This window comes from Amblyomma mixtum, chromosome 3, assembly GCF_055824585.1.
Source record: "Amblyomma mixtum isolate Tamu chromosome 3, ASM5582458v1, whole genome shotgun sequence".
NCBI classification, from domain to species: Eukaryota; Metazoa; Arthropoda; class Arachnida; order Ixodida; family Ixodidae; genus Amblyomma; species Amblyomma mixtum.
Genome location: NC_143014.1, coordinates 185,318,044 through 185,337,830, shown reverse-complemented (window position 1 = coordinate 185,337,830; position 19,787 = coordinate 185,318,044). Strand labels below are relative to the sequence as shown.

Below are 19,787 nucleotides of genomic sequence, written 5' to 3'. Positions count from 1 at the left end.
TGCAACCAATTCATTTCCACTTGATTACAGCTGTATTATTGGAACTCCTACTTTTTGCTTAACAATGGCTGAGAGCCTCATTAGCCACCCCCTTGTTATTATCTACAATGTGACAATAGTGCTGTTATTTGTAGCTTATTACCTCAAGTCCCAACACTTACACTCAGTTGTCATGTCAAGAAAACTTTCCTTTCTATCATTCCACTTAAACAATGTGAAACCAGGGCGATACTAGAAAGGGCACACAGCAACAAGAGTGCTGTAAATCGTCCTGGTTTTGTGCTCTTTATCTGGCATGAACAACCAACTCATCCAACAAGTCCAGTTCATTTATCAATGTTACATATATACACGCAGGAGTAATCCGAAAAAACATTGTTGAGTAGTAACATGCATATTTTCTTTAAGTGAAGGTAGCAAGGAAGCACGTAACTGTGGTAGTTATTTTAGGCTTCTGTTATGCTTGTAAACTGAAGAAACATGACAATACTAGAGTGCTACTGCAGAAGGTAGAATGAAAGAGGATGAGGAGGCAGTCCTGTCATATACGAGGATGTTCATTAACTGTCTCATCAACAGTACTGCCAGGAAAGGGATGAAAGGATTCAAGGGGCACCACAATGTTTTCCTCAGTGCCAGTTAAGCTGATTAAATAGATTCCTCATGTGTTCCAGAGACCAGTGCAAAAAGAATTATTGAAATCGGAGCATGCAAATTAAAGTTACCTGAGAAAATTCAAAATAAAAAGATCAGATGATCATCATCATCAGCCCGACTACGCTCACTGCCGGGCAAAGGCCTCTCACATGTCTCTCCAATTAATTAACCCTGTCCTTTGTCAGCTGTGGCCACAGTATCCCCGTAAACCTCTTAATGTCATCGGCCCACCTAACTTTCTGTCGCCCCCTGCTACACTTGCCTTCTCTTGGAATTTACTCCGTTACCCTTAAGGACCAGCGGTTATCTTGCATTCATATGACATGCCCTGCTCACGCCCAATTCTTCCTCATGATCTCAACTAGGATGTCATTAACCCGTGTTTGTTCCCTCACCCACTCTGCCCGCTTCCGGTCTCTGAACATTACACCTATAATTTTTCTTTTCATAGCTTGCTGCGTTGTCCTTAACTTAAGTTAAACCCTTTTTGTTAGCCTCCATTACCTACCCTAAGTAGACGTATTCCCTTACCACTTCCAGCACCTCGATACCAGTTGTGAACTGTTGTTTCCTTGCGAGGCCGTTGAACATTACTTTGATTTCTGCATGTTAATTTTTACACCCACCATCCATGGATAGAGCTCATGGTTAAGGCCCTTAGTTTTCTGTGTATCAGCGGAAGATCGTAGATTTTAACATGTAGAATTGTGTGTTAGCAGCCACATCCTTTTTTACTTAGATGACATAATGTTTGTGAACATATCAGTAGGAATGATAGAATGATGAGAATGTGATCAATTTAATCGCGTGAATTTTCTTGAAAGGTAGAATTTATTGATGCCTTCACGTGCTTGCTTCCCCTCTGCTCAAGCAAGCTAGCATGTCAGGTGCTGCAGCTCTGCCAGCAAGCAGCATATTTTTTATGGGAAGAATCGCAATACTGGTAACTGTTGAAAACAGTATTACCATATTTGCACAAAATTTACGCGTTTTTTTTTTCTTTTTCCTAAATCATCTGCTTCAGAAAGCACCTCATGCTGTATTTTGAACCAAGCTCTGAATACAGCTCGAATTTTTTATCGCTGTTTGAGATACCCACAGCAAGTTCACCCACTAGTAGAGGTGTGTGAATACTCGAAAACTTCAAATAGGGAATGAAACATCCTCCTATTTGGTTATTCGAACAAATTAAATAGCATGTGTTCAAAATTGTTCGAATAGAATTGAATATGTTCTTCAAGAAAAAGTCAACATCTCGACTACCTTTCGTCATCGAGGTGAAGCACGCTGCATGCGCTGGCAAGAAAGGGTTGCTATAAGTGTGGAAAGAATATGGCGTGGGCCGTTGAGAAAGAAGAAACAGCAGTGAAAGAGCTGGGAGGAGTAGAGAAGGAAAAAAGAGCGCGATCGGGCACAGAACTGTGCAGCACAAAACACGAAGCAGCAAGGCAGGAAGCGGCATCAAGGCGGCTGCTGCTGCGCAAGAGGTCTCGTGCATTAAAGGTGCACTGAAGAGGAATCTGAACTCGTCTTTTTGCCACGGGAACTCGGATCTACACGTTCCGAGCATTCTTAGAAACTTTGACTTATTGCCCTGTGTGGCCGATTTCCGTAATTAAATCGAATTAACGCCCGGCTCCCACCTTTATTTTTTGAATTCTCCCCGTACGGTGGGCGGAGTCGACCAATGCGTGGAGTGCCTTTCAGCCAGCTCCGTGGAGGCTTTGCTTTCACTTTATTTTGTTTTTTAGGTTTCCGTGAATAAATAGTTTCATTCGCAGATAATATAGCCGCAAAATGAGCCCGCAGAAATAAAAATATGCATGGACTATTTGCTTCTACGGATTACTACGTATTACTCCGCTGATGGCAGAGCAGCAAGCCACCACGGGACTGGGTGAAAGCCACTCCATGCGTTGGTCGACTCCGCCCACCGTGTGGGGAGAATTAACAAAAAAAGGCGGGAGCCGGACGTTAATACAATTTAATTAGGGAAATTGGCCACACAGGGTAATAAATCGAGGTTTCTAAGAATGCTCGGAACGTGTAGATTGGGTTCCCGCGGCAAAAAGACGATTTTAGATTCCTCTTCACAGCACCTTTTAGGGTGCGGAAGCCTATCTATGGAATGCTGTAGAATCTATATGTTCTTAGTCTGCAGAATTCAAAATTTTCTGCCACTGAAAATTGGGGGCCATACTCATGGTGCAAGGAACTGGCAAGTGGTAGCCACTGTGCCCAGCTCATCATCATTAACGGCTTTTGAGAAATATTGTCATGTTGAATTATCATGTCAGAGAGCCTTCCACTTCTTTTGTATTGAACATTCTCAATTATTCAGTTGTAGTTGATTTTTAATGCAGAGGTGAATCCTGGAGCTTGCATGCCAGATTTTTGCAAATCCACTTCTGTATTTATTTCCGCTTCGTGGAACATTTTTGTGTTCATACTGCAGATCTCAATCCAGGTATAAGCTCACCCAGACGACAATAAAGGCCACCTGTGTTGTAAGCATACACTGTATATATGTCTACATATATGTGGGAAGATAGGTTAAAATGTTACCCAGGTGAGCTTAGAAAAGGAGGAAGAAGTAGCTGACAAGGAAGTAGGTAGCTTTGATAGAATACAGGGGCTTCTGTGGCAACCAGTGGGACTATTTCTGCAGCAGTTGCACTCAGCGTTTTAGATGTTAATCTGACATTTTTAATTTTTTTTTCTGTAAACGTAAAGTCATCATCATCATCAACCTGACTGCACCCGCTGCCGGACAAAAGCCTCTCCCATGTCTCTCCAATTAACCTTGTCGTGTGCCAGCTGTGGCCACCCTATCCCCGCAAACTTCTTAATCTCATCGGTCCACCTAACTTTCTGCCCCCTGGTACGCTTGCCTTTTCTTGGAATCCAGTCCGTTACTCTTAAGGACCATTGCTTATCTTGTCTTCACATTACATGCCCTGTTCAAGCCCATTTCTTACTCTTGGTTTCGACTAGGATGTCATTAACCCGCATTTGATCTCTGACCCACCCAGCATGCCCTCTTCCTGTCTCTTAACGTTGCACCTACCATTTTTCTTTCCATAGCTCACTGTGTTTTTCTTAAGTTGAACCCTTTTAGTTAGCCTCCAAGTTTCTGCCCCATAGGTGAATACCAGCAAGACACAGCTGTTATATACTTCTCTCTTGAGGGATATTGGTAAACTGCCATTCATAATCTCAGAGAATCTGCCAAATGCACTCCACCCCATTCTTATTCTTTAAGTTATTTCACTCTTGTGATCTGGATCTGCGGTCACTACCTGCCCCAAGTAGACGTATTCCCTTACCACTTACAGCACCTCACTGCCACTTGTAAACTGCTGTTCCCTTCCGAGAGTGTTGAACATTACTTTGGTTTTCTGCATATTAATATTTAGACCCACTGTACTGCTCTGCCTGCCTGACTCTTTGATCATGCTTTGCAATTCATCTCCTGAGTGACTTAGGCAATGTCATCAGCGAATCACCGATTACTAAGGTATTCTCCTTTAACTCCAATCTCCCCTCATCCTTCAACAGATCTGCTGTTGCCTGATCCTCACCAGCTGCTTTCCTCCTTTTCATTGCTCCTAACACTTTTTTTACTTCCTCGTTCGTTACTGGTAGGATGTCCCTTTGCTGTGCACTATACTGGCTCTCTCATTAACTTCCTGATTACATTGGCTGCTGTATAGATTTGTGTAGAACTCTTTGGCTACTTTAACTATCTTATCCATATTGCTAATGACATTGCCCTCTTTGTCTCTTAACACATACGTCTGGTTTCGGCCAATGCCTATGTATGAAATCTATTTCATTTTTAGTCTCACCGTTGGGGCCCTTCCACGTCCACTTCCTGTACTCTCGAAGTAAATTATACTTATTTGCAATATATTTTATGTTTGTACATTTCTACTTTTTTAAGGTAGCAGCTCTCTACACAACTATCCAGTCAAATGAGTCATTCTTGTTGTTAACAGCTGAGGAGTAATTTTTTTTACGTATTTAAAAAGGTCACACTTTATTTGTTGTTTTGGTAGGCAACAGCAATAAAGCAGGAACCACTGTATTACAAAGGCTTGAACACCAGCAAATTATCAGTGAAATGCATGTGGTGCTCTTTTGTTTGGAATGTTTGTTCCACAGTACCTCTCAGCATTTGCTCCATAGCACCATTGCAATTTTTGTTGTTTGTTTGTGCGGTTATTTATTTCCCACGTTACCCACAGCACCTTAGATGGCATTACCGGGGGGGGGATTTTACAATGAAAGGGGACAAAAGAAAAAAATACAGGTGATTTGTCATGTAAACAAATAATCTATGATAACACAACAAACACACAAACAACAAAGAATCTGTCGTGTCCGGTCGCTGTGTTGAATGCAGCGAAAGACGCACACGGTACTTTTAGACTTCGTTTACTTAAAGCCGATGAGGGTGCGACCAGCGTAGACCGAGGCAGGAGCCGAACTGGCCGCCCGAAGAAAGGAGGGAGCTGAGAAGCGTCCACGGGAGGGAGTGGCTTCCCAGAACAGGAGGAGGGTGCGGGGGCGCACCGTGGGGGGGCATCTGGTGACAGCGTGCGACGAGGGGCAAGTGTCGTTAGGAGGAGGATTGAGTGGTCGTTAGGAGGAGGATGCGAACTGTCGTTAGGAGGGGAATGCGAGTGGTCGTTAGGAGGGGGCGCACACACACAAAAGCAATAAGGGGACACAACACTTCCTTCCCCCTTAGAAAGTTGCCTGGTATCGTGCAGGGGGTCGGCGCTCACGCGTGGAGGCGCGCTGGCTTTGTGCGCTCGGGGGAGAAACACTTGTAGGCTGGCTGTTGTTCGCTGTGTCTCCTAGGTCTGTCCTGGGCGAAGTCTCTTCTTCCGGGAAGAGGTGCCAGGCTATGTGGGAAAATGGTGCACGTGTTCTCTCCGCTGGCGGACAGCTCTCAGACGGCGTCGTAAATCTACGCAGCTGGTTGAGATGTCGGCGTGCTACTGTGCCATGTATGTTGACGAGCCAAGAGCGCAGGCCTATGCGTCTGACAGTTGTAGCTTCCTCCCAGCGTGGCTTTTTCAGAAACTGTCGGGCGAGGACGCGCTGCCCCTCATTAAGCGTGCCGCAGCGCGGAATTGCTTTTTCTTCCCGGAACGTCTCTGCCTTTGGCTCGGGGAGGATGGCTGTGAGCTGGGTTCGCATTTCACGCTCGAACATCATTTTCGAGGGGGTCTCGCCTGTTGTGCTCTGAACCGTCGTGTGCTGCTTGAAGAGAAAGCGCGCAAGGCGGCGCTGCAGCGAGCCTGTCTGATCTCTTTCAAGGGCGCGTTTTAGCTCGGCTACGTAGCGCTCGGCTTGTCCGTTTGTCGCTGGGTGGTAGGGGGCCGATGTAACTGATGAGATCCCGTTGTCGCGATAAAACTTGAGGATCTCTGCAGACACAAACGGTGTTCCGTTGTCCGACACTACCTTGCGCGGCAGGCCAAACGTTGCAAATAGTGATCGGAGGTTGTCAATGACTGCTGCCGAAGTCGTCTGTCCCATTTGCCTTATCTCAAGCCACTTTGTGTAGGCATCTACGACCACAAGGAAAGTGCAGCCCTCAATTGGTCCTGCAAAATCAATGTGCAGTGTGTGCCATGGTGTGTCTGGCTTTTCCCATTCTGGGACAGGAGCTTTCGGCGGGGCGCTCCGGCTGCTCTGGCAAGGCTTGCATTCTCGCACCACTGTTTCGATGTCGTTGTCAATGCCAGGCCACCACATGTAGCTTCTGGCACACTTTTTCATTGCAACGATGCCCCGATGTCCGGCGTGGATGAGAGACATAGCTTGTGCGCGTAGTTCTCTCGGCATCACAACTCGGGACCCAAATATGATGCAGCCGCGATGGGTGCTCAACTCTGTAGCTCGCCTGCGGTAAGCGTCGAAGTTGTCCCCTTTGAGTTTATGCACGTTGCCTTGTTGAACAGCTGTGTAAACTAGCCGGAGAGCTGCGCACTTCTGCGTAGATGCTGCAACTGTGCCTGCTGTAAGCGGAGGTTCTGGCAGTGCTTCGAACATCAGAACGTCTCCTGGTGGAAATGGTTCGTCAACAGTTGCGTCTAGTGGCAGACGGCTTAGCGCATCGGCGTTTTGATGTTTACTCCATTTCATCACGCCTAGTGGAGAAAACCAATTTCTCCCTAGAAGGCTTGATCCTGTGCCCTTCACAACAAGCAGAGGTAGCGTATGGGTCTGGCCGTTGTAGTTAACCTGCACGTTGGCAGAGCCCAATAGTGGCAGATTCTGTCCTGACCACGTTCGCAGGTGCGTGTCGTCTTGTTGCAGGGCGGGTGCGTCAGATGGCCATGAAGTTCGGAACGTGTCCTCACTGATCAGAGTACAGGCTGCGCCGGAGTCCACCTCGAACTTAATCAGCTGGTGATGTACGCTTACTTCTGTAAAAATCTTCGGTCGCGTGCCGAGATTCATGGTGTTCAGGTCGTACAACACAGATGGTGTTGCTGATGTTGTTCCATGGAGATCAGATAGCGGCGTATTCTCTGAGGCGTTGACGCTGTGATTAGGCTGGGAAGGTGACTTTATCTTGGCAAGTCTCCGTTTCGTAATGCATGCTCTTTCGATATGCCCTCGCTTGTGGCAAAAATTACACGTGGCTGACTGGAATCGACATCCCTGGGGGTTGTGTTGGTCGTCACACCGCCAGCAGCGTTGTGCCTTTTTGACCGATTTAACAACAACAGAAGGCTTGCGCACCTGGTTGCTTGTCTGGTGTACCGGCTCGGTGTTCCGGCGAATCCCTCTCTGCTGGTGACCGGCGCTCTCCGCTCGAACGGCGATGTCGTAAGCTTTGCTGAATGTGAGGTCCTTCTCAGCGAACAGGCGCTGCTGCAGTGACTCGTCACTCAGTCCGCACACAAATCTGTCGCGTAACATCACGTCCAAGGGAAGCATGGTGGTGTTAGCAGAAGAAGCTGCGTCTCCCTCCTGCCCGGTAGCTGTTGTCGACAGCGTTCCAAAATTGCAGTCGGCAGCGAGCTTCTTGAGCGCGGCTACGTAGGCGCTCACAGTTTCTCCTCCCAGTTGATCTCGTCGTTGGAAGCGAGCCCGGCTGTAGACCTCGGATGGCCTTGGGTCGTAGTGCTTTTGCAGCGCTTTTACGATGTCGTCGTAAGACACTGCCGCTGGTGTGCTTGGCTGAATAAGGGCGCAGACAGTATCGTAGGTCTGCTCCCCGCACAGCGTCAGCAGGTTGGCCCTCTTCAAGGCTGGGTCTGTGATGTTGTTAGCTTCAAAGTAGAACTGAAGGCGTCCAACCCACGATGACCACGATGAGCCGTTGAACTCTGGTATCTGATTGGGAAACCCTCGCGTAGCCATGGCTTGTCAATAGCGTTGCGTAGCGCGGGTCGAATCCACTTCCTCGTCGCCACTGTCGTGTCCGGTCGCTGTGTTGAATGCAGCGAAAGACGCACACGGTACTTTTAGACTTCGTTTATTTAAAGCCGATGAGGGTGCGACCAGCGTAGACCGAGGCAGGAGCCGAACTGGCCGCCCGAAGAAAGGAGGGAGCTGAGAAGCGTCCACGGGAGGGAGTGGCTTCCCAGAACAGGAGGAGGGTGCGGGGGCGCACCGTGGGGGGGCATCTGGTGACAGCGTGCGACGAGGGGCAAGTGTCGTTAGGAGGAGGATTGAGTGGTCGTTAGGAGGAGGATGCGAACTGTCGTTAGGAGGGGAATGCGAGTGGTCGTTAGGAGGGGGCGCACACACACAAAAGCAATAAGGGGACACAACAGAATCATAAGAATAGAGAGGGATAATTGTATCATAAACACATGTCACAGGGCTTAGTGATTACAGGAAAACATGCCTTGAATTTCAGAAAAATTTATTTTTGCATAGTCACATTCCACAGCATACAAACACTAATGCAGCAATGAGGAAAAGTTATCGTATCCAGCAGTGGTGGCCACATCTCAGGGTAACCGACTCCAATCTGAAATTGTCGGGGGAACAAAATGACATGTTAAATCTTACAGTTTCACTCCTTATTTCTACAATTTTGCTGACATGGTTGCATCGTAAAGAAACATAATCACAAGGAAGCAAGTATGTACTTATGAAGTCGTATACCTGTTTGAAAGTGAAAAATATTGTGAGAAAATTTCAATCTTAGCATCTTCCTGTGTTTCTCTAATGAAATCCAGCCAGGGCTCTCCTTAGCACGTCTTAATCTGAACTGTCTTGTGCAATTCCTGAGAGCTTATCGAAGCACTAAATTTTGCATTTCCTTTATTCACTGAATGTCATTTTTAAGCCAGGGATTTCGCACTGTACAGGCGTAATCAAGTTCAGTAGAAATTTGGATGATACCTATCTCATGGGTTCGCGAAAAAATTCGTACCATCCGAACATTCATATCATCAAAACGAGCAAAATTCGTATGCAGAAGCATAAAAAATGCATTCACGTTGATCTGTTTATGGCTGACGGGTTTCTATCAACGGCCGTGCAGCTACAGCTTGCTACTCGCGGTGCGTATGGCACGACGTCGGCGATGTGCGGCTGGCCACACAGCACCTCTCACTGCTCGCGGTGCGTACCGTGCTATTAGCGATCGTGACGTAGGCAATCTACGCGGGCAGCGCTTAGTGCTTGAGGCTGCGGTTGCAACTCATGCATTTGTATCATCCGCAGTGGCGCGGAAGAGAGTTCGGAACATCCAGAATCTTGCAAATTGTACATAATGCACTCTGGCTAGGGAATTTTACAAATGCATATCATCGCGAAATTCATATCAACCGGTTTCGTATCACCGATATTCTACTGTATGGACCTAATATATGTTGTCTCTGTTTAATTCCTGAAGGAAACCACGTAGTACTATGGCGCAGGAAACCTAATGTCTGGCATGGTTTGTCTGGCAAGGGCAAAGAAGTAGGGTTAAAGTGGGTAGAGAGAGGGACAGAAATATATGTAGAGATATATGGAAGATTATGGAAAGATATAAGAAAGGGAAACTGGCCATTTTTCCTCTGTTGAGCAACACTTGCCGTTGGGCTAGTTGGCCTCCCATGATTTTTGATGAACCAGCTCAAAAAGACAATGGACTAGAGTAGAAGGAGGACGATGTGGATGGAAGTGCTGAACTATAAACTTTTATTTCGGAAGAAACGGGGACAACATATTTATGCAGCTTCCAGTCACCTTTTATCATTTTAGCTTTTTGCCGCATTGTTTGTTGCCCTTTCACCTTTCTATATATCTTTTGTTGTTTTTAACTTTTATGATCATTTTTCATTTTATCACCGTGGGTTCGCCACGTTTATTATTGGCCGTTCTTCTTCACAACCTTTTTTTTTTTTTTTGCCTTGATGTGTCATAGAAAACAGCTTTGCAGATTTTACTGACCAGTGACTCTGTCTCTTATTAGTTGAAAAAATTTTTCCTGTTTGTCACGGTGTCTCTTGATACATTCTTGTATCAAAATGGTTCTTGCCTAGCTTTCTGCATCACTGTTCCTGACAGGAAAATGTATAAATATGTTGCCTCCATTTCTTTTGAAATAAAGGTTTATAGTGCAGCGCTTCCGTCCACATCGTCCCCCTTGTACTCTAGTCTGCTCTGTTTTTGCGCTGGTTCATCAAAGATTTCTCTGGTTGATCATCCCACTGTAGCCACTTACAAGAAGCCAGAACCAAAGTGATGTGTTTTCTTCCCTTAGGCTGTTTAGGTTCATGCAATTTTTTCTTGAGCCTGTGGTGCCTCTGCACAGCAGATGTCTGCAGAGTGCTGGAGTCTCTGTAGAAAAGGTCATGTGACCATGCGGCAGCTTTTGCACTCACAAATATTTGTTATTGTGTCTGTGTATGACTATTCAGGTCATTTTGTAACAGTTTGTTTCCTAATAGTAAGTTGTGAAGGTTTTCAAGCTTAGGGCGCTGTGCATGGTTAGAAAAACTGCAGTAAGCAGTAATAACCAATATAATTTACCTTTAGTTTTATTTTTATACTTGTGTTAATAAGAAAACATCCAATTTTTGGCCGTTTTGTTGAGGTATAGTACCAGTGTGCCCTATGTGCTTACGGTCCAAGATATATTGAAAGTCACAATATTTTGAAAGTTGTGCGAATTTGTGTGGAGAAGTCATGTTTGCCTAAAATGCAACCTGAAGGAAGTGTTACCAGTTTATATTCCACATTTCTTTTCACTAGGTTACTGTACTTGTGCCATTATGTTCTCTGAGAAGCTGCTTGTATGCTTTCCTCTGCTAATATTCTTTGTTTTCATTGGTAAGGCACTATTGGTTCATGAATATGTGAGATGACCTGGATGAATGTGTACCTTACCTTCCACTTCTTTTTATTATGTAGGCCTCCATTTACGGATCCTGACTTCATGAAGACATACAATATCATCCTGAAAGGGATTGATGCTATTGACTTTCCAAGATGCATCACACGAAATGCTACAGCCCTCATCAAGAAGTTGTGCAGGTGAGTGCTAAGCATTGTTTCATTTCACTTTTCGCTTTCATTATCCTTAAATTCCCTTAGCTTGCATGTGCTTTACACAGGGAGGCTTTATAATAGTGAAAAGCAAATTAACTCTTTTTTTTCACTCATTCTATCATAAGTCATGTCATTTAGAAGGTATACTTACGAAGTACACAACTTTTTTTTACATCAATATATGCAGGTTGAGCTTACTTCTTATTGTGTGGAATGCAAACTGTGATGGTATCAGGACTAGCTGAATTACTCTCTTACTTAAAATTCCACCTCTGAGTGTAAATCTTATAGAACTGCACCTTGGCATGGTCAGATTGAAAAAGTAGCCATTTAAGTGCCATATCAGTCTGATATGAAAGCCAGTTAACCCCACAGACCTTGGATTCTTCCGTTCCTGTGCACACTGTAATGTGCTACAGTTACCATGCCAGTGTAATGCTTGTCCTCGCATTAATTCTTTTGAATATTTTATAGTTGGGTGTAACTAAATGTACAGTTATTAAGAACAGTCGTGCATTGTTAGTTATTATGAACAATCATGCATTTTTGCATGGTCACTTACCTTTAAGAGCACATAGATTATGCATATTCAGCCTCAGACCAGCATTTTGCAGGAGGTTAAGGACATAAAATGCATGTCTTAGTACTAAAATTGGCACAAAGATTAAATATCAGGGAAAAAGACAAACAATCGCGTGCAGTTTCAGGAGAGGTGCAGAGCTTATATATGCATTGGATATGTCGACTCCTACAGTTGGAGTGACAGTAACTTATTGTCTGTTGTGGTCAATTCCTTGTGACTGAATAACTGTATAGTTTCATCTTGGCTGCAAACTTGTGTCCTAGTCTTGAGTCTCAGTGATGCGGTGCATGCAGCATTTTCCTCAACCACCTGCTTAATTTGGCTGAAATGTTGGTCACTTACATTAGAACAAGCTTCTGATCATAAATTCATGCAAGTTAGTGTCTCGGAAATTTTGTGATCTTTGCACATCTCTCTTTTAAGACATCAATAGCACAATCGATTGGTATCATAAATAAACGACAAAATTGTATTCAGTTTGTTTAATATCATCATCATTTATTAACCCTTAAGCATCCTGTACAGACATTACATAAGGGGGGGTGTCCCTTAAAGGGGTGAGTAGATCACATTCTGTCCCTCATGTAACCACAATTATTTAACCTTTTTACTGAGTTTAGGGCCAGTTTTGCGATGGCAGTTTTGAAGAAAGCGTCACAGCAGCCTTTTATACCTTTTAGAAATTTAAGAGCGTAGTGTTCTTGTGATTTTTACTGGCGGTAAAGTATCGAGCACTGACTCGGTGCACAATACTTTTCTGCCATGAACATTCCTGACCAGACGGGTGTCCGTCAAATCCTGGGATTGATGAGATATTTATGAATTTTTCACATTTTTCTGCTTCGTTTTCATTTTGGCACACAGAAAACACTGAAAGCACTGCCCAATACAATAACTGTAAAAGTGGTGGTTTTGTAACATTGGAATCTTCAACACCTCACACAATCCTAGATAAGCATTTAGCTGCACAGACCTACAGTACCAGTGCATCTATTCTAACTCGCAAGTGTATCGTCAAGGGCATAGGCGGGGCCTGCACTTTGTCTTGCAAAGCAGATCCTTAACTGAAGCAGCAAGCAGCAGCCCGGTGTCTGTTGCGGCCTGCTACACAACCAAGAAGGTGATAAGTAGTGTAGGATAGATGATGTCAGTCCTTACGGTCATTATCACCTTTTTGGCAGTGGAGTACTGGGCCTGCAGACTCCTGGCACTGTCTCGCTGCTTCTTACTTGAATAGGACAGAGTAGGCCATGGGACGAGTATGCCGTAGAATATGTGCTTGCAGGTGTGGTTGTGGGCCCTCCGTGGCTGCTCCGTGTCAGTCTGGCATCCCAGGAGGGCCAGAATTTATTGCACCACAGCAACAAGTACAGTAAAGTTTCTCCAAATTTAAGCAGCTGATCTGACTATTATGGCCTTGGTACGAACTTGTAATTCCAATTAATTGATGGTAATAGTTAAGGTCGCTATTATAGTTTAGTTAACCAGCTTACTACTCTACACCGTTCACCTATTTTTTGGCATCTGTCATTGATAAATGCTGAAATTTCAATGAGGCCAATTTTTCACCTCGAAATGCGTATTTGTAATATTAGTGAAAGCCTTCGCTGAAATGCCTATTGTGTGTGTGCGTGCATGTGTGTGTCTCCCTGCATATGGAAATCGCAGTGCAGCTCTCTCATTCCTGCAGCAAACGTGGCCTTAAGAGTGGGATAAATGCTACTGTGAATCTGTTGCAGGGACAACCCAAACGAGAGGCTAGGTTATGGCAAAGGAGGAATCCGGGACATCATGAAGCACAAGTAGGTTCCTACAGACTTGTGCATGGCCATTTGGCCAAAGAACTGTTTGTTAAAGCTGTGTGTCCAGTGTTGATTTTATGTGTTTCTACCTTTTATTTTGTTATGCAGTGAAGAATAGCCTACCAGTATCACATATCTAAAAAATAAATGCATGAATTGTTTTATTTGCTGCAGTAGGGAATAATAATTTAGCCAGCAGTAATCATCTGCATGACTTCTGTGTGTTGATTCATGACATGATGTTCACTCACCTGTATCCTCATCACTTGTCTGCTTTATCTGTGACCTATACAGGTGGTTTGATGGATTCAATTGGGAAGGCCTCCACACTAGGACACTGAAACCACCTATAATTCCACAGGTAAGGGTGTGCTTACTTCATAGCTGAACATATTGCTGTCTTTCTTGGTTGTACCAACAGGTTTAGGTCTGAGATGAGAAGTAAACAGTGGTTAAGGTGCTCGTCTACTGAGCCAGGGTACCCGGGTTCAAACCCGACTGCGGCGGCCGCGTTTCGATGGAGGTGGAATGCAAAAGGCACCCATGTGCTGTGCAATGTCAATGCATATTAAAGATCCCCAGGTGGTCGAAATTATTCCGGAAACCTCCACTACGGCATCTCTTTCTCTCTTTCTTTTTTCACTCCCACCTTCCTCCCGTACCATACGGCATGGTTCAGGTGTCCACTGAGATATGTGAGACAGATACTGCACCATTTCCTTTCCTCAAAAACCAATTTAACTTTGTGTTTGGTCTGAAATGAGCTGTGAACTTTCTGCTTCTGTTGCCTAATAACAGGAATTAATTTTTTATTGCTTTCATACGGAGCACATTCACTACGTTTGTGAGTTGGGAGCAGGTGCTTCAAACTTTTTTGACAATTTTGCGCTCAGGAAGGAAGGAGGATGCTCCTATCTGCCACGTGCTGCATTAAAGGGACCACTTTTATTGTTACTCATGTTATGAGTAAACTCACATGAATATCTTCCTCAAACACTTTGTCAGTTGATGCAGGATTACCTTGTGTTGCCTTACTCAAGTTGTATTACTGAAAGTATATCATACGAGTTGACATTACTTAAATAATGTGAACTTGTTATCCATTTTTTTGGTGTTATATACTTAGTGCCATGACTCTCAAGCTACTTAAACAGGATAAAAAAAAAGAACTGCTACACTCTTCCATTGTTGTGCGGAGAGGGAGAGAGACACTGGATAGCGAGCATCTATGACCTCTTTTCTGGTGAAACAAGCTACAATTACGCCTTCAAGTGCACAGTTCTTCCCCACTTGCATTACATCTGTGTCTATGATGTCACCCCTGCTGCTGCTGGCTGAAAAGCATTCCTCCCAGGCCAGCATTTCTTCAAGCACATTCAGTGCCACCCATGCACCTGCTGGGTTTGGCATGGCGTCTCGGGCCTACCCATTCTTCATTACGTTGGGGTCATTCTGGTTGCAGTCACTGAGCACTGTTCTTAAGTACCTGACTTTGATTAGTTTTATTGTGCTAGCATCACAAATTTGTTTTGTTTTTGACAATTGCTGCTTTTAGTCTACGAAGCCCACCATGAGAGGGAGGTATGGGCTTAGAGATGTTGTTACAGACTAGACAATGAAGTGGGCAGTTGCGTGGGCTAGAGTGCTTGCACTGGTCCTGCTAGCATTAAAATTGTGTTATTTCTATTTGTCATGTCATATTATTCTTCAGCTTGCTTCCACGTCATTTAGTTGGAGGCACTGGGTGTTATGTGGGGAACAGTGTTATTGCATTTGAATGACACAAATGTCTTTGCTGATGTGTACAAAAATAAATAGCCAGTACTATGTCTCCCGTCAGTGTGCGCGCAATTTTTATGTAATTTGAGGCACAGCTAACTTGGAAAACTGCTTAGTTAGACCATGCCTCTCGCTCAGCTAGTGGTATCCAGCTACGCAACCCTGTGTTCATATGCATGCTGTTCTGCACTTGTGGTGGTTCATGGGCCTGCACAAGTGGGACATGTCAACTTTTAATGCGTTAGCGTTAGAAGGGTCTGTGCAAGAAATAATGCTCACTGCCGTCATGCGTAATGTGGTGCGTACCTTGTGACATCATCACAACCTGCCCACCATGGCAGGGGGCAACCTTCCCATTGAATTTTGTGCAAACTGGCAGGTGGCAGTTAAATTAATTATTGGTTGCTAGAGGTTGCTCGGGAAGAGCAACCTGGGTCCCACAAGCCCCACTGGAGGCTGTGTTTGAAACAGCCACCTGCTGGCGAAGGGGTGCACCACTTAACCACTGCGCCACTGTGCCAGGAGTGGCATGAGGACTCTCAGCGATCTTTAATTGTGAAGTAGAGAATGACCAATTCCTCATATATGGGCATTAACCCATTAACACTATCACGTCATATCTTAAGGCAGAGCTACAACAGAACCAGCAGTAACAAAAAATGCAAACACATTCAAATGATCCATCAAGGATCACCTTAGAGTTTTATTATGATGAAGCTGAAATTCTTCATGTGATCTCTAATACATGTTCTCGCGGAGTCAAAACTAATAACAAGGCACCTTCCATTGCCCGCAGGTTCGGCATGTGACAGATACGAGCAACTTTGACCGATACCCACCAGACACAGATGGCCCACCACCAGATGACATGACTGGCTGGGATGCCAACTTCTGAAACTTAACATGGAATGGACTCAGTTTTTCACCTTGTGTTTTTTGCAAACGGACTCCTTCTTGCCAATCGCCGGAACATCCAAGCGGGCCAGTTGTTGCAACCCCCAATGCTCCTTGCCCGTTGTCCTTCTCCAGAAGCTGGTAAAAGATGTGACCTACCTTCGGACAGAAACACAAGAGTGGTGCATGCAGCTGCTGTATGATGGTGGTCTCCAGTGAAGATGAAACCTTGCTGAGAAGAGCGTCCTTCCCCTGTGAGGCACCTCATGACGTGTCACAAGAAGGGCCTTGTCTCTAGTCTTTGATGATTGTGTCCAAAGTCTGCATCTTCTCTTTGCATCTGAGGGCTGAAGCTGATGCGTCGTGCAGTAGTGCTGTGACGCCCATTCCTCTGGCTTCATTTGCTACCTTGTAGTGATGAGTGTCAGCAAAGCATGACACCACTGTGCAATTGTGATGAAATGATGTGGAAAGTCTTGTGCTGATGGAAGGGGTGCGCTTGCCAGGAAGTGCCTAAGGCCAGAAGCGAAAGCCGTCAGTACAGGGCACAAACGCTGTTAGAAACAACTGAAGCAAATTGGCAGCAGAAGTGAAGGAGATAAGGCAATAATTGTAATTTAAACTATATGTGAGCAGTACTGACTTTGCCGTCCTCACATAGCAGCTCATATTCATATCCTACAAATCTGTTGTCTATGCACTGAGCACTCACTACCAGCCTGGTTAAACAATTTGACCTGTTAATGCAAAATATGATACCATATAGTTTGCAAAAATGTTGACATCCATATCTGAAAGCAGAATGGATTCTGTTTACATGCTTTTAATGAAGTGGTGCCATGGCTTCAGGGTGCAGCTTGGCTCAGTATATTGTTGGTACAATCTATTTCATTGTCATGCTTTTGTAGAGAGGCCTCCTGCACTTGCAATGAAGACATGTTGTCTTTGCCAGTACAAAAAGATAACTTCCACAAGTATGGGAAAGCCTGTGTTTGAACAGTGTGCTTATTAGGCCATGTTACCTTGATTAAACTATGGCCGCAACTGACAATCTTGACTTAAAAATGTGTGGTGGTCTCCCTGCTTGCACCCTTTTCATGCTAATTAACAGAGAGGTGGTGCATGCATCAAAGTGGTTAAGTTTGTTGGCAAAAGGTGACTCGTCATAAAAGTGCCTTCGGAAAAGTGGTAAAATTAACTAATTGGCACAAGTCATAAGATTTAAACATCAAAATTAGTTTATAACTCCTTACTTGCTGTTTAAGAGTTTGTATTATGTAAGTGTTGCTCACTTTGTGCCAAAAATTTCAGTTTTTGTGGCCATACCACCTGCTTGCTTTTTTTTGGAAGGAACAACAGAGGCTTTTCTGTATCCAATAATGTGGTTGTTTTATAATATCACTCTCCTTTGATATTTCAGCAATGACAGAACTTGAATGCTGTTCTTTTGTTGACTAATTTGTTAGTGTTCACGTGTGTCATGTTGTGCAGATTCCGTTTTTTTTTTTTTGGCATTGTGGGGTTCAGGTCTAGTGACCGCCCTGCAATACTGCGAATGTGCCACAAAGTCAAGGCTCCCATATGTGTAATAACTCTAGCTGTGCCTTTTCAAGCCTTCTTATACAAACATTTACATTGTTACAATACTTACGGTTTGTGCATTGCACCAGGAAATGTTTTGGTTCAAAGTCCAGTGATGCAAGACCAATGTGGAGGCATTTTGGCAACAGCTCCCTTTTGAGAGCATCTGAGGTAGACAGCATTGAAAGGCAGGAAGTTTCAGGCAAAGAGAAACTTATATGTTTTATACCTGTCAATTTCCACTTCTACTTGTAAATATGATTATTGACGTGCTGCCTTTGTTTTGGTTTGATTCATGATTGACCTCAGGTGAAACCTGCTTGTTTGGCACATTAAAACTTAGACGTATTGAGCATAATGCAAAGAAGTAGGACACAGAATTCACCAGTAATGATTCACTGATTGTAGCATTTTAAAAGTTGCGGCAATCAGGCAGTACAATACAACGACCATAACACATTGCAATCATTGTGTTGTTATTGAGTTCTGGCTTTCTTGGTGCAATTTTCTTTTCCAAATTTTGTAAGTAATTCATGTGCAAGGTCTTTGACAATGCCAAACTACATAATTTTTATGTGTAGAACAATGAAAATGATTGTTTCATAACATGTAATTAGTAGCAGCCCTTCAGGCAAGATTGGACTGCATATTGCTATGGAGTTGCTTCACTGAAGAAAGTCGTGTATTCACTGTGCACTTGTCACTTAATGCTTTCCGATTTGATCTGGACTTTTTGGGCTTGTGTGGCTGACATCTAGACATATTATGGTGGCAATAGAATGTGGTGTTGCCTGATATAATATGTTTTTACAGACGCTTGCTCAAGTATATTGCAGGAAAAGAAAACGAGAAGACTTTGTTTGGCCTCTGCCACCAGTTTCTCAACAACTTCGTGCCAAAAAGAAAGACTTTGAAGACTTGCCTTTCAGTATAACAAAAAACTTTTTTGCAGCAATTATTGGGTGGGGAATGTGGTGTGCATTGCCTATGAAGTGCAAACTTTTGCCCACAGGACTTTTGGGGCTTGAATGTGTAAACTGTGTTTTCTCTGTTTCAGTTTCTTTTGTTCACCTTACAGTGAAAGCAATAATCACTGTGTGTAAGCAAGGTAGTTGATGTTTATATATAGAAAAATACCGAGTTTTATCTCAGTTTCACCACAATGTTAAACTTCTCTGCAATATTTAGCTTTATTGTTTTGTTGTTGTACAGACCATTTTCTTTTTTGTGCCTGTTATAACCTAGGACACCTTATTTAGGCTAAAAAATGTTTTATCTTTGAGGTTTCTGATGCACATAGTAGCAAAGCAGGTGGACGACTGCTTCATCCTTCCTTGAAAGTGGCAGTGATGACAGCGTTCTGTTTAAGACTGTGCTGAAGGATTGAGAGTTTCTTTTTTTTATTTTATCGAGCTGGGTTGCTCAAGGCTGTCTTTGTAGCGATCCTGCCCCTTTCTTGCTTTTTTTTTTCTTAATGATGACGTAACTGCAAGTTAGTCGATGCAGGTTTCGTTGTTGTGTACAGGTGTAGGAAACTATACCTTCTGTTTGGAGACTGTAGAAAGAGCGTGCAACCATGTTTTGCGGCAAGTTGGACTTTCAGGGAGGCTGAGAGCTAATCTTCACTGAGCACGTGCCAGGAGAACCGGTGTAATGTGGAACTGTTTTATGTGACACCAACTTAGGAGGAGAATAAAGGTTTCATATTTTGCTGTCAGGCTGTTCTGATTTTCTTTCTCCGTTGGTTTAGGGCCAGTCACAATGAAGTGGGTGTAGTTGTTTCTTAAAATCTTTAGTTACTGCTCACCATGGAGCTAAGGTACTGTGGCCCATTCTGTTCGAGAGAAATTTAACTGTTGTTTCATCTTTCAAGACAACGAGTGCAAGAGCAAAACCTTCTCTTCCTGCGGTTTGTGGCACGAGGGGGAGAGAAAGAAGAGCGAGCAGTCGATTTTGATTTCTTGCTGATAATC

At 44.1% G+C, this 19,787-nt stretch overlaps 1 protein-coding gene across 5 annotated transcripts in view; it reads left to right on the top strand.

Moving 5' to 3' along the window:
* for (cGMP-dependent protein kinase for) overlaps positions 1-19,526 on the top strand; it is a 148,598-nt gene extending 129,072 nt beyond the window's left edge. For all 5 annotated transcript variants that reach the window (XM_089582191.1, XM_089582190.1, XM_089582194.1 and 2 more), the window contains exons 15-18: positions 11,038-11,160; positions 13,498-13,560; positions 13,855-13,921; positions 16,136-19,526. In XM_089582191.1, coding sequence (XP_089438317.1) covers positions 11,038-11,160; positions 13,498-13,560; positions 13,855-13,921; positions 16,136-16,234 — 352 coding nt within the window. In that variant the 3' untranslated portion in view covers positions 16,235-19,526. The remainder of the gene's footprint in view (positions 1-11,037; positions 11,161-13,497; positions 13,561-13,854; positions 13,922-16,135) is intronic.
* Positions 19,527-19,787: the final 261 nt, after the last annotated feature.